At 43.4% G+C, this 13,378-nt stretch overlaps 2 protein-coding genes across 6 annotated transcripts in view; one reads left to right on the plus strand and one right to left on the minus strand.

Annotated features, from left to right (window-relative positions):
• The window catches only part of LOC137442475 (granulocyte-macrophage colony-stimulating factor receptor subunit alpha-like), a 29,346-nt gene extending 20,305 nt beyond the window's left edge, over window positions 1-9,041 (plus strand). For 3 of the 5 annotated variants that reach the window (XM_068141304.1, XM_068141313.1, XM_068141297.1), the window contains 4 exons: window positions 804-933; window positions 1,567-1,660; window positions 2,723-2,798; window positions 6,055-9,041. In XM_068141304.1, the coding sequence (XP_067997405.1) occupies window positions 804-933; window positions 1,567-1,660; window positions 2,723-2,798; window positions 6,055-6,123 (369 nt within the window). In that variant the 3' untranslated portion in view covers window positions 6,124-9,041. Of the gene's footprint in view, window positions 1-803; window positions 934-1,566; window positions 1,661-2,722; window positions 3,271-6,054 lie in introns of those variants that run through there. The other 2 variants (XM_068141331.1, XM_068141323.1) reach the window with 2 other exon arrangements.
• SLC25A6 (solute carrier family 25 member 6) lies at window positions 8,738-12,479 on the minus strand. The gene is made up of 4 exons (XM_068141342.1): window positions 12,305-12,479; window positions 10,670-11,156; window positions 9,892-10,032; window positions 8,738-9,415 (listed from the first exon to the last, which is right to left on the minus strand). Exons 1-4 carry the CDS (start codon window positions 12,413-12,415, stop codon window positions 9,258-9,260), a joined length of 897 nt encoding a protein of 298 aa, XP_067997443.1. The 5' UTR covers window positions 12,416-12,479; the 3' UTR covers window positions 8,738-9,257.
• Window positions 12,480-13,378: the final 899 nt, after the last annotated feature.

Genomic DNA, 13,378 nt, shown 5'->3' on the forward strand with positions numbered 1-13,378 from the left:
CCCTGAGGAGAGAGACTTGGGGGTGCTGGTGGACAAAAAGCTCAACATGAGCTCTCAGTGTGCACTTGCAGCCCGCAAAGCCAATCAGATCCTGGGCTGCATCAGGAGAAGTGTGGCCAGCAGGTCAAGGGAGGTGATCCTCCCCCTCTACTCAGCCCTGGTGAGACCCCACCTGGAGTACTGTGTCCAGTTCTGGAGCCCCTATTACAAGAGGGATGTGGAGGTGCTGGAACGTGTCCAGAGAAGGGCTATGAGGATGATCAGAGGGCTGGAGCACCTCTCCTATGAGGACAGACTGAAGGAGTTGGGGCTGTTCAGTCTGGAGAAGAGAAGGCTCCGAGGTGACTTAATTGTGGCCTTCCAGTATCTGAAGGGGGCCTACAGGAAGGCTGGGGAAGGACTTCTCAGGATCTCAGGTAGTGATAGGACTAGGGGGAATGGAATGAAGCTGGAGGTGGGGAGATTCAGGCTAGATGTGAGGAGGAGGTTCTTCACCATGAGAGTGGTGAAACCCTGGAATGGGTTGTCCAGGGAGGTGGTCGAGGCCCCGTCCCTGGGGGTGTTTAAGAGCAGGCTGGATGAGGCTCTGTCCAGCCTGATCTAGTGTGGGGTGTCCCTGCCCATGGCAGGGGGGTTGGAACTAGATGATCCTTGTGGTCCCTTCCAACCCTGAATGAAACTATGAAACTATGAAAATCATATTCATTTACTTTTTATAGAAAGAGTATCAAGAAATTAACTGCCAAGCTTTGTGAATATTTGTCTCTGAGATGATACACCAAGTCTGATTATGTTGATTTTAGGTAAGGAACAACATATACGAATTCCAAAATTACAATGAGAAAAAAAAATATATTCTGAAAATCAGAGCACGAGGGAAAAACTGTCTTGTAAGCTCCAAATGGGGGGAATGGAGTGAACCCATCGAGTTTGGTAAGACTGTGAAATATCTTAATACAGGTTGGTGTTTTTTCCCTCCCTCTACTACCAGGCTTACCTCACCTTCTCCCTCATACTCACTGACATGGATAAATCTTAACTCTTATCCAATGGCATGGAAGGAACCGGGTAGAAATTACTATTGTGGGGAAGCTGCAGTAGTCTGGCAATGGTGACTGACACCAGCCTTCGATTAGTTGGGACTGTGAAGGCAGCAGTTACTCAGATGCCAAAGTGACAGCAACAGGCCGAGATAGACCCAGTCGGGATTTCACGTCTGAAATACTTGAGAGGCTGCTGCCTTTCAGTTCTTCAAGTTTTGACCACTTCCATCCTTCTGCACCTTCCTTTTCACCTTTTCCTCAACACTCTTTTCACAGTTCCACCTCTTCTCTTAGGCTGTTTCTTCTCTGCTTTTCTGGATTTTTTAAATTCTCTAAAGTTCAAATGTTCGAAAAGGTTTTAAATGCTTCAAGTTTATCTGATTTTTTTTAACAAGGTTTTGTAAGAAGTCAAGTTGAAATCCTTTATATTATTCAAAAATTTAGGTGAAATTTGCATTCATTACTGACAATCCCAAGGGTAGCTTTTTGGCATACTAAGATATTTCTCTCTTGGATTTTTCAGGTCAGGGAAAAGACTACTTTATCTTTGTGCTTTTATTTCTGATAGCACTTGGAACAATCTCAGTGACACTGCTCCAATATTGTATTTTCAAAAGGTAAATTGACCTTACCACAGTAGAAACTATTGATATAGTATTATTTCTATGAAATACATTCCTTCTGTCTCCTACCTACAAACTTAAATAATCCAACTATCAATGACATTAAATTTTGAACTAGGCTACAGTGTTCTCTTATTCTTCACCACTGCTTATGTCAGAATCTAATACGTTGAGTGTGTGGAAGCTAGGAATTCCCCTTTGCTTTGGGGACCTTGAGATCTCTCCTCAAGGCAAGCATGAAATAAAGCATGGCAACTGGGGGTTCATCCTGGGACTTAATCCAGTGTATTTGGTGGTGCCCAGAGACAAGAAGTACTGGGCACACACCTGAATACAGGAAGTTCTACCTAAACATGAGGAGGAACTTCTCTACTCTGGGAGTGGTATAGCACAGGAAAACACTGCCCAGAGAGATGGTGGAGACTATTTCTGGAGTCATTCAAAACCTGCCTGGATGCTGTCCTGTGCAACCTGCTCTAGGTGAAATTCCTCTGGCAGTTGGGTTGGACTAGATGATCTCCAAAGGACCCTTCCAACCCCTACCATTCTGTGATTCTGTGATTTATTACCAGTATTGCTGTGCATGGCACTTTGGCACACAAAATCATGACAAGTGAAAAAGGGGAAGAGGATATCAAAGTAAGCAATTGATTCCACCAGATCCTGCAAAAACAATTCTGTTCATATTTTCAAGCATTTAACAACCACAGAGCTTTGAAGCCATTGGCTCCCAGAAAAGGGGGAACTAAGACAAATCAATGTGTCAGCATTTTAATAAAGAATCACTTAGAGGTGGGATAAAGTTGTGTTGTGTGACTTAGTGAAACTAATTGTTTAATAAATTATTCACTGTCTCTCTCACAAAATAAATTTTAGCTACCCTAGTGATAGGTGTAGTAATAGCTACACACCAGACTACACTCAACATTTATTTCTCATAGCAACAGCTATTTGACTTTGGAGTAAAAAATGTCCTTAAGGAACACATCAAGACATTTGTCTAAGTTACATTAATAGTATTTTCAAGTTCTTCACAATCCCATTTCTTACCCAAAGGTATTGCAGTGTCAAGAGCCTATTTTCTCCCATACCACAACCAAGAGATAAATTTAACGCTGATGAAGATATTCAGGTATGATTTCTTTTCAATTCAGCCAAATTTGTTAATTGCTTGTTACAATCACAACAGGCCAGAGGCTGGAAGAATGTGCATATATAGCTGAGCATTAAATTTGGTCCATTAATAACCAATTTTCTCTCATGTATGCTGTTTGAAGTATGCTCTTCTGAAACAGAAATGCTTTATGCCAGTGATTATCCTGTATGCATCTGCAGTCATATTTTAAGACCAGTGTTATCACTTTAACTAAGATCCCAGATTTCTGTGTGCACCAGTTTTGCTGGGTGGATGGTCATACTTTGAAAATAACCTAAGCAAGGAAGCACCTTTCATTAGCATTTTCAAATACCAATGATGATAATACAATGTATGTGTTTTATAAATCTCACCCACACTCATGTAAAAATCCTGTTGTATGGAATCAACAGGGCTGAGAAGTTTCAACAGTTTAATTTGCCTTCTGCTTTGTTTCAGTATAGGATTACCTGGGATAGTTCAGATGTTCTGTGTAAATTATGTTTGACCAATATTCTGTAGCATCCTGATGTAGTCTATTCTAGCATTTAATTATCCATACTTATAGAAAGCTTTTTTTTAAATATACTGCACTTAGAATGGATTACTTTTTATCCTTATTCCTTTCCCCTTCACAATGTCCTATATTATTTGCACATTGTCAACAGCAACTAACTCTTCCAAGTCTGTGGTGGTTTGGCCCTGGCTAGGGGCCAGATGCTCTCCGAAGCCACTCTATTGCTCCCCTTCTTAGATGGACAGGGAGAAGGGAAACATAACAAAAGCACAGGAGTAAAGATAGAAGCAATTTAATGAAATGTAAAGCCAAAGCAAAGGCCACATGCAGAAGCAAGAGCAAACACAGATGTTATTCTCTACTTCCCATCAATCCAGACAATATTCAGTCACTCCCCAGAAGCTGGGCTCCAATATGCATAGCAGTTGCTCCAGAGGACAGACACCACCAATGAATGCCCCCACACTTCCTTTTTTCACTTAGATTGTACACCTAGGCTGATGTCACATGGCATGGAGTACTCCTTTGGTCAGTTGAGAGTTATCTGGCCTGGCTGTATTCCCTCCCAAGATGTTGTACACCCCTCAGCATACTCTTAGGGCAGGAGAACATTGGAAAGTATAGCTTCGGTGCTTGGCTCTGCAGTAACCAAAACACTCCTGTGTTATCAACACCCAGCTGCAGCACTGCAAAACACAGCACTAGAAAGATGCTCTGGGGAGAATTAACTCCAGCTCAGCCAAGCCCAATACAGTCTTTCATCACATGACGACAGCCATGCTTCAAACTATTCATGGAAATACTCAAGGTCAGGCTCAATAAGGCTCTGCAAAACCTGATCTAATGGAGGATGTCCCTGCTGACTGGAAGGAGGTTGGACTAGATGACCTTTGGAGGTCCCTTCCAACCCCAAACATTCTATGATTCTAGGTTTGTTTGCAAATTTGTCCATTCAGTGTTTTGAGTCTGCAGAGTGAGGGAACACTTTGTATCAGCTGGTTAAAGCACAGACGTACTTTGAGTCAGCAAATCATACTAGTTACTTATTGCCTGTAACACCACCCTCTCTATGAGACTTTCTAAAGGGACACAGATTTTTCCTTTACAAAAAACGTCAAAGCTGTTATTACTAATAGTCTGCATTTTGGGCAACTTACACCAGCACACTGCCCTGCTTTGTCTTTGGTCCTAACATCTTTGGCTTTAATAGAAGACATGTAGTGATGCAAATTGGAAGGGTTTCCTCACACATGTTAAGTCATAAATACCTGAGATCTTGTATCAGGCTGCTGTAGCTAAGGCTTCAGAGCAGCAGCAGTCCTTCAAAAATTGCAGACATTCTGAATTGCTTGCCTTCACTAAGCTTGGGGTGCTTGCAAAGTCCTGTATGTACGCTACCAAAATGACTTAAGTCTACTACAATCCTGAAGCCTTTGCGGATGTTTTTAAATGGTGGCACAAGGACTTTCATGCAGGCAGTGACTTAGCAGCAGTAATTGTCAAGAGTTCAAGTGAAGCCCTCAAGTTGCCTCATACCTGCCACCACGCACTGCAAAGACATTAATCTAGTCTCAGAGCCTAGTTTTATTTTACCTATTCATTCCACATTCAGGTGTATTTAACACTGATTGAATGCTTGTAATTTTTCAAAGCTGATAATAAACCTAGGGGAGTCCCCCTTCTCCACTGAATACCAGGACTGCTGTTCCTGGCACCTAGTACTAACATATTATTTTGATCAAGCATTCTTTGCTAATCACACCTTTTCAAAGCTTACATTTCCTCATTTTGTCCCTATTTACTTGAAGGCTCTTTGCATTTTCTGTCATGTTGCACAATACAACCTTTCCTCAAGGACTGAAAAATCTCATGATTCACAACCCTAACCTTCCTGCACTAGAGTGTGTACTTGCTGTGGGGGCAAGAACCTACCAAACAATTCACTCAGTGAATTTGACACCTTGTGTTTCTCTAATCCATTCAGGTTTAGTCACCTTTCACTTTTTGGTCATTCTCACCCTCACTGAGAAATATATTTTGTTTTCTCCTTTCCCTGAATTAAATCCATTACAAGAGCTTGCAAGAGAAACTGTGTGCTGGTGAGGTTTTCCTCGAAGGATAGCCAAGTAGCATAAAACATCATGACCACAAAGCCCTGCAGCATTTAGCAATCCTAGAAGTTTTCTACAACAAAACACCACACAATGACATCCTGGTTTGATGCTCTGTAGCATACCCTCAACACAACAGCAAACTTTACCCCCCACCAGTACTTTTCCTCCCACTTTAAAAAAAAAAGACAATCTCATTTATCTTCCCACGTTATTTTAAGCTCCACTGTATCAGTACAATCATCTTGCCTCCAGTCTCATATAAGTCCAGGCTGACCATGGTATAAATTGTATGATAATGACCAAACTGGTTTAAATCCAGGTAAGTCATCCAATCATCAGTGAGTATTTTATTCTATTGTCTCAGTTGAAGTTGTCCAGCATTAAAACAATTTTATTCTATTTTCCTTCTGCTGATAGAGATAGCATTGATCACATTAAAAGTTAAATAATCCTAACTCTCCTTAAAACTTTTCCCTTGCATTGTGAGCATGTCTTCTGCATTAACATAGCAACATGAGGTGCTTTTGGTACTGGTCTATCTAACACTTAGAAATGTCTCTGATCTTCAACAGTGACTCTGTAGCTTATTGCATGTTAGTTTTTTCTTTTTTCCCCTCTTTAGTTAGAATATGCAAGTCTACAAAAAGAGGACTGCACCGAGGAAATAACTATGGGTGAAGAAATGACCTGACTTTACACTTGGATTCCTCAATATGAAAGAAACTCATGGATCCTCGTAATAAGTCTCTCCACAACCAGACAAAAAATGAACCCCACAAAAATCCATCTAAAATGAAGCCAGGAGAAAACATTTGAGAAAAATCCATAAAATATGTTTTGTTCAAAGCCACAAATCCTGCTGGCTAAGCTATTGTACCATCACCTACTGTGAACACTTGCTTAAAACCTTGCTGAGATTTTCTTCACAAGGTGAGACAAGGCCTCTCATCTACAACAGAACTTGCTTCCTGTCCCCACTGTCATGTCGTCTTTGCTCTGAATACAATTTCCTGTAACAGGACTGCTTAAGAATGCCACAGTGGTAAATTTTCTCAGCTTATCCTTTATATATATTCAAGGGCATTTTCTGAAACAGAAACTACCTACTTAAAGTGTGTTTAAAAAATCACCCTTCAACCTTGCAATCAGGAATACCAAATGGTCACTCTGTTCAACAAACTTTATACAAAACAGACAACAGGAAATAAAATGACATTTGTCAAGTGGCAAGTGTTAATGCTGGGCTGCCATCCAGCCATTTCATAAGCTCAGTATTCCCAATGCAGCATTAATATGAACCGCAATATTAATATGAACTGAACTCACAGCTGCCTGAAGTAAGAAAAAACCCAATGCAAAATGTTATGAATTAGATGAAAAATCAGAAAGAGGATTTAGTAACTGGCTTTTCAATATAAAGATTTTCTCACACTAATGAACTTATTCCCTTCAAAGTGTGCAAGCCATATTTCTGATGCCTTCTAAAAATATAGCCCTTCGATGCCAGTATTTTCTTATACAAATTCCTGATCTTTTTTTGTTGAGTTGTTAAAATTAAATATATTTCAATGACTATTTCAATAAGGCAGAAAGCAAGTGTTTTTTAAAAATGTCTTATTTATTGTTTGCCTCATGTTCCCAGCACTGCATAATCACACATTAAATTTCTGCTGCATGACCAAGGGAAGCCACAGACTAAGAAAAACCTGAACACCAAGCAGCACATGCTGAAAGCACAGCATAGCTAAACTGCAGTTCCACTGGAAAAGAAAAAAAAAAAAAAAGAGCACACCCCTATGCTTGCCTTAATTTATTTTCCTATTTCTTGTGGTTAAAACTGCAGTTCTGAAAAAAAGAGAAGGCAAGATGAAAAGCATCCTCCCCTTTTCAGGGGCTGCACAACTAATTGTCTCTTCATTACTCCTCACAAAGCTTGGTCCACCACACAGAATCCTGCCATTATCTCTACCTCTGAAGTCAACAACATTGAAGATAAACCTAAAAAACTTATTTCTCTAGACAAGACTTCTTCCCCTGTCCTCCCAAACCAATGATCACAAGTGAAACTGCAGACTATTTGGCAAGGTCAGCATCACCTGACCTGCCCGTATCACAAGGGAGCTAGCATTACTGAACTGGATAAAACCAACTGCAGTAGGTACATGAGGTTTGCCTCAAGCTACTTACTGTACAAAGCAGCTATGTACTTACATTCACATACAGTGTTAAAAGCAGTGCTGGTGTGACAGTAAAGCAAAAAACTAAATTATGTTTGATGAGGATAATAATCAGCCAAAGCCAAGTAGTTCATATAAATACTTCATCTTGAATAGCAACATCAGAAGGCACACAAAAGAACTCAAGACAGCTCAGCCAGCCTTCAATGACTCATACAGTGACACACTGTTTCTTTCTCAAGATACAGGGAGAATTCTTCAAAATATGACTGGAGGATGAACACCTTGTTGTCCTTTACTGGTCCCTCTATGTCTTTGCAGATCACAAAGTACAAAAGAAAGATTATATACATATGAAGAACGGCACGTAGGTATGATCTCCAACAGCAGTGTGTGAAATTATTCAGTTCTTCCCCAGAAGCAGACACTGACCTGTTAATATTGAAGACTGACCTACCTAGATCTATATTTTACAGCTATGCAGAAGCATACATATTCTCTCACCCCCCCCATGAACTTCAGCTCTTTGAATGAGTATTATTTCAGATTAAATTCACCATCCAGAGGGACTGACCATTGCTACAAACCAGGTCAGACAGTATCTTGTATGGCACAATCAGCACTTCCAAATAGCAGCAACAATACAATACACAGGTTATTCAGAAGTTGAAGGCATTTACTAGGTTCCTGGGTTTTTGCATGAATGCCATGTTGCTTTCTATACTGATTATTAAAAAAAAAAAAAATCACTTTAAGCTATTTTACCAAGGGCAAAGCATTACTTTTTGACTGTCCTTGGGACTTTGGGTTCTCCTAGTACTACAACAGAAAACCCTCAATTTAAAATAATATGAAAAGTTGCAAATCAATTTCTAAGAATCATGCAAAAAGCCACTTGCAGCAGCAGCCCATCACACACTGATCAGGCACAGAGAATGGGAGTAATTTCTACTAGTATGGCCCATGTTTCCCTGCCCTCCTCCCCCACTGCCCCAAATAAAAGTTCTCACATTCAATTATTTAATTTTAAAAAGTCAACTTAACTCAGTTACAGAATGCAGTGTTTAAGTGTATCAGAGGAACCATTATCTGAAACAGGTTTTCAAACAAAAGAGGCTTTCCTGAAGCTTTTATGTAATAATTTCAACACAGAGTAAGTATGTTTATTGTTTTACAGCAGAATGCCCCAATTTAAGAACAAAATTGCTAGATGTTTGGCTGTGCAAAATGGTATATAGTGCTTCAGTACAAGTGGAAAAAAACATGATTTGTTAGCAAGTACTTTGAAATACAATTTTATGGTCCTAGAAGATAGGACTCGAAACTGGGGACTGATCCACAGGCAAACTTTTTTTTCTGCCTAAATTGGACCCAGCCACTTTGGACCTAGAACCAACATCAGTCATTGCTAAAAAAAAAAATAAAAAACAAAGTAGAAAATCACCACACTGAACTGCCAGATTCAGTGTCTTCATGCATGTTACTGAGAAATGGATCAGTCCTCTATTGACAGTTTCCAGCCCCATCTACAAGTATCATCGGGCTCTGATAAATAAGACTCACAGGAATTTCTTGAAGGTCAATGGTCCATAATGGTTGTTATTCTACATGATCTGCTCAACTTGATTTCCAATTCTAGTTAGGCTGTTTAAATGACTTTCTTGAATTCATCATACAGCACAAGCACAAATGCACCCCCCATGCCTCTGAGAACATTAGACCATGCACCCTTGAAGAATGCCTTTCCTCCCTCATCCCTTGCGATCTTCCGCCAGCAGTCAATTGTTCCAGAGTACATGATGTCAGCTGTAGGAAAAGAGCAAAGACTTAACTCCTGTAATTGTATCCAAGGTATTTTTAACAATTGCCCTGATTCACTTCTCTGGCTACTTTGTGATGTCCCAAAACACATTTTAAGACTGTAACACAATACTTGGATCAAGTAATAAACTCCCCATCTGCTTGCCTAGCTATTAAAAGCAAAGTCACAAAATCTTATGCTTTCTTTTCTGTAATCATACTGTCCTCCAATTACCTTCATTTAATTTGTCATTGTGAACATGCAGTCCATTTACCTGTTCTATATTCTATAACAAAACATCCTCAGCATAAATCTTAAGACTCACGTTGGGCCCCCTACTGCATTTTGCTGTATCACGTATATGTAGTAACTTAAAATTTATGGAACAAAGATCTCTAAGTGCTGAGGGACAAGTACCAGGAGGATAAATAATTTCATCTTCTTAATACTGCTAGAAGAACTGCACAAATTAACAGCATACCTCCTTTGCGTCCTGACTGCATCATCATTCTACGACGCACTGTATCAAAAGGATAGGAGACCACACCAGCCACCGCAGTCACTGTCTGGGCAATCATCCAACTGATAACAATATGAGTATTTCTGGGATCTGGGAGCATGCCTGCAATAAAAGAAGTAATTAACATTTTATCCTCCTCCAGCTCTGTCAGTGCATGACAGCTACTTTAGAAACAGTTACAAACCACTGCAAAGCCATACTTTGAAACTGTAACAAGTCGAGAAACTCAAAACATGTTGAGGCAATATAGAATACATTTAAAGAAAGTCAGAACTTTTTTTTCTTGGTAATCAAAAGAGGTAACACTGGAGCACCAGGATTCTTCTCAGACTGACAAAAGAAATCTATTTTCTACTTAAGTCACCGTCTGTGAATATTATAAAACTACAAACTATCAATGATGTCTGTGCCCAACTGTCAAGAGTAACAAGTGCTTTGTAAAAGCACTGCCCAATCCCATTCCATTTAAACACACTTGAATCAGTCCAATATAACTACAGTAATGCACTGAAGAAAAGAACAAACTTCTTGTAATTGTGTATTGTTACCAACATGTTTGGTTGGTATTAGGAGAAACTTCTGTAACTACAAAACCAACAGCAGTTGAATGCAGCCTGCTGCCATCAACACATCACAGTTTTGCCTTGAACACTTCAATATCACTGATGGCACGAACATACCCCTGCTCAAACATGCTCAGTTCCTACAGACATATAGAGAGCAACATCCAAAATGTTACCTTTTGCTGTATCATAGATCCCAAAGTAGGCAGCTCTATAGATGATGATGCCTTGGACAGAGACATTGAACCCTTGGTACAAGCCACGCACACCATCAGACTTGGTAATTTTGACTAGACAGTCTCCTAGACCAGAAAATTCTCTGTCTGCGCCAGCTTTTCCAACATCAGCAGCCAAACGGGTTCTTGCAAAATCCAAAGGGTAGACAAAGCAGAGGGAAGTGGCTCCTGCTGCACCACCAGAAGCCAGGTTACCAGCAAAATACCTCCAGAATTGAGTGTGCTTGTCTACACCTCCCAAGAACACCTGCTTATACTTATCCTTGAAGGCAAAGTTGAGAGCTTGAGTTGGGAAGTATCTGATGACATTTGCCAAGTTGCCTCGCCAGAAAGACAGCACCCCTTGTTCCTTTGGAATACGCACTACACAATCGATGATGCCCTTGTACTGCTTATCAGCAGCAATTTGTTTACTTGCATGTTGCACCTGCAAATAACAAAAAAAATAGTATTTTGACTGTATGCCTTGACTGCCTGCACTACTGCTAGACTTAATTGTGCTTCCACTATAAAACAATGAGCTGCTAAGCCTGAATGCCTGATGGCAGTTGTGTGCAGCAATTATGCCTGCTAAATACAATAAAATAGCTGTGATAGCAACTTTCACCTGGGTCAGCCTAAGTCTTAAAACTAAAAAATTTAATATATTTGTATTTTGGGGAACATTGACTGTCAAGGATTAAGAACCCAGGTTTTACACACAAAACTAAGCAATATACACGGAAAAAAACCCACATAGATATGGGAACTCTTGTACAACGGTAAGAGACAAAAAAGCTTAAAACGGGTTTCCAGCCACGTAAGCGCTCAGGACTTCACAAAACAAGGCCAGCTATGAGATGTAAGGGCAAGCACAAGGTAAGTACGCCCAGCTCAGACGATCTAGAGCGAAAACCCTTCCTGACAGCGGCGGGCCTGCGGGCGGAAGGGCCGCCCGAATGAACTTTAAGGCGCCGAGAGGACTTCCAGACAGCGGGGCGGATGCAAGTGGACAAAGAGGGGGAGAAAACCTCCCCCCCTCGACAGCGAGGGCGCGGCTGCTCCCGCCGGCGGCCGCCACGAAGGTCACACCAGTCACCTTGGTCCGCCAGCCCCGCCCGCAGAGGTCACAACGGGCTCCGCACGCCGGACGTAGGCCCAATCCCGGCCAATGAGCTGCACGGGCGCGCAGTCACGTGAAGGTTACCAAGATGGCGGCACGCTGCCGCCATCCCCTCGCCCTCTGCGCCAGGAATGCGATGGGAGGAAGTGACACCGAGAGCCGCCTTCTCGACCCTTCTTCCTGCCCCCTCGCGGCCCACCCCTCGCCGCGCCCCGCATAGCGGAACCGGCTTCCCCGCCACCATGGCGGACACCCACCGCCCACGTGACCGATTCACTAGCCGCCGCAAGGCTGCCTCGCGCGCGCCCTTTGTTCCACCGGGACGACAAGCACGCACCCGCCCGCCCTCTTCTCTTCCCTTCCCGCTGTTCCTTACCAGGCGCCCCCCGCGGAAGCCTCGGGGGACGCCTGTGTGGGAAGGTGACGGGTTGCCCTTGTTCTCTGTTCCCGTCGGGCTCTGCCACACCGCTGACCTGAAGCAACAGCTTGACCCGCTCGATGGGCGCTACCGCAGTCTTGCTGATGGCAGCGGCGACGCCGCCCGCGAGAAAGTCCTTGAGGAAGGAGATGGCCTGGTCCGCCATGTTCACGCCGCGCCGGAGCCGCCGGGAAAGAAACGCTACTGCCGCTCAAGCCGAAAAGGCGGGCCTGCTGGCGCGCATGAGCTAAATGCAGGGGCCCGGCGGCTCCGCCCCGCGGTGCCCCATTGGCTGTACCGCCCCAGAGGCAGGGCCTCACTGCCTAGGGCAGGCGGGGCCGGGCCGGGCCGGGCGGGCTCAGGGCGGCAGTTTCGGCCGGTGGTGGGGCGCGGCTGACCGCTGGGAGCGCCCAACGAGGCGGGAAAGTGTCCTCCCCCCGCCCCTGCGGCGCCAGTGGTGCAGCGCCGCGTCTGCCAGGGCGGCCCTAGGGCCTGCTAACTTTCTCCGCCCGCGGCCGCCACCTGTGAAGGACGAGGAGCCTCGCTTCCGCCCCAGCCCGGGTCCTGCGCGCAGCCCGACGCGCAGACTGACAGGACAGCGTGGCGTGCCTGGCCCTGCCTCGCAGTGCCGCTTGCAGGTCACCGTTGGTCACACAATTCTTTATGCAACAGTCGCTTTATGAAGCATTTTTGCATTGTCTCTGTGGCACGCTTGGTACAGTCTGTGGGGCCTAACGGGTCACACCTCGCAGAAACGGTGTGCTACGTGGAGTGCGAGGTGGTGGAGCACCGAGTTTGGGCTATGGGTTTAGGAGCGTGGTTAGCCAATGAGCGGGTAGGACAGGCAAATGAACTGGGAAGTTTGTTTGCTGGTGACTGTTGGAAGCCAGTGTAGGATGAAGGCACTGTTTTCCGAGCAGGGCCCTGAGTGGCTGCAGCAGCAGCAGCAGACATTAGGTGGAAAGGAGGAGATTTGAGAGCACCAGAAGGTTTTGCTCCTTCCTCGCTGCCTTCACAGTAATGCTAATTAAAGGCATATTCTCATTTGCATGTTCCTGTCCCATACACTTCTCACCACTGTGGTGCTAAGCATCAGATTTCCAGGTTCTGCCTATTACTGAAGTGATCT

Source organism: Melanerpes formicivorus, unplaced genomic scaffold (assembly GCF_026170545.1).
Source record: "Melanerpes formicivorus ecotype bairdi unplaced genomic scaffold, bMelFor1.0.p_v2 SCAF_1, whole genome shotgun sequence".
NCBI classification, from domain to species: domain Eukaryota; kingdom Metazoa; phylum Chordata; class Aves; order Piciformes; family Picidae; genus Melanerpes; species Melanerpes formicivorus.

What these genes read in the sequence shown, in the direction of transcription:
- SLC25A6 (XM_068141342.1), bottom strand. Translation starts at nt 12,415, where the DNA reads ATGGCGGACCAGGCCATCTCCTTCCTCAAGGACTTTCTCGCGGGCGGC. An exon ending in GGGTCAAGCTGTTGCTTCAG is followed by an intron (nt 11,157 to 12,304) that starts GTCAGCGGTGTG and finishes TGTTATTTGCAG; the next exon opens with GTGCAACATGCAAGTAAACA. An exon ending in GATCTATGATACAGCAAAAG is followed by an intron (nt 10,033 to 10,669) that starts GTAACATTTTGG and finishes CTTTTATTGCAG; the next exon opens with GCATGCTCCCAGATCCCAGA.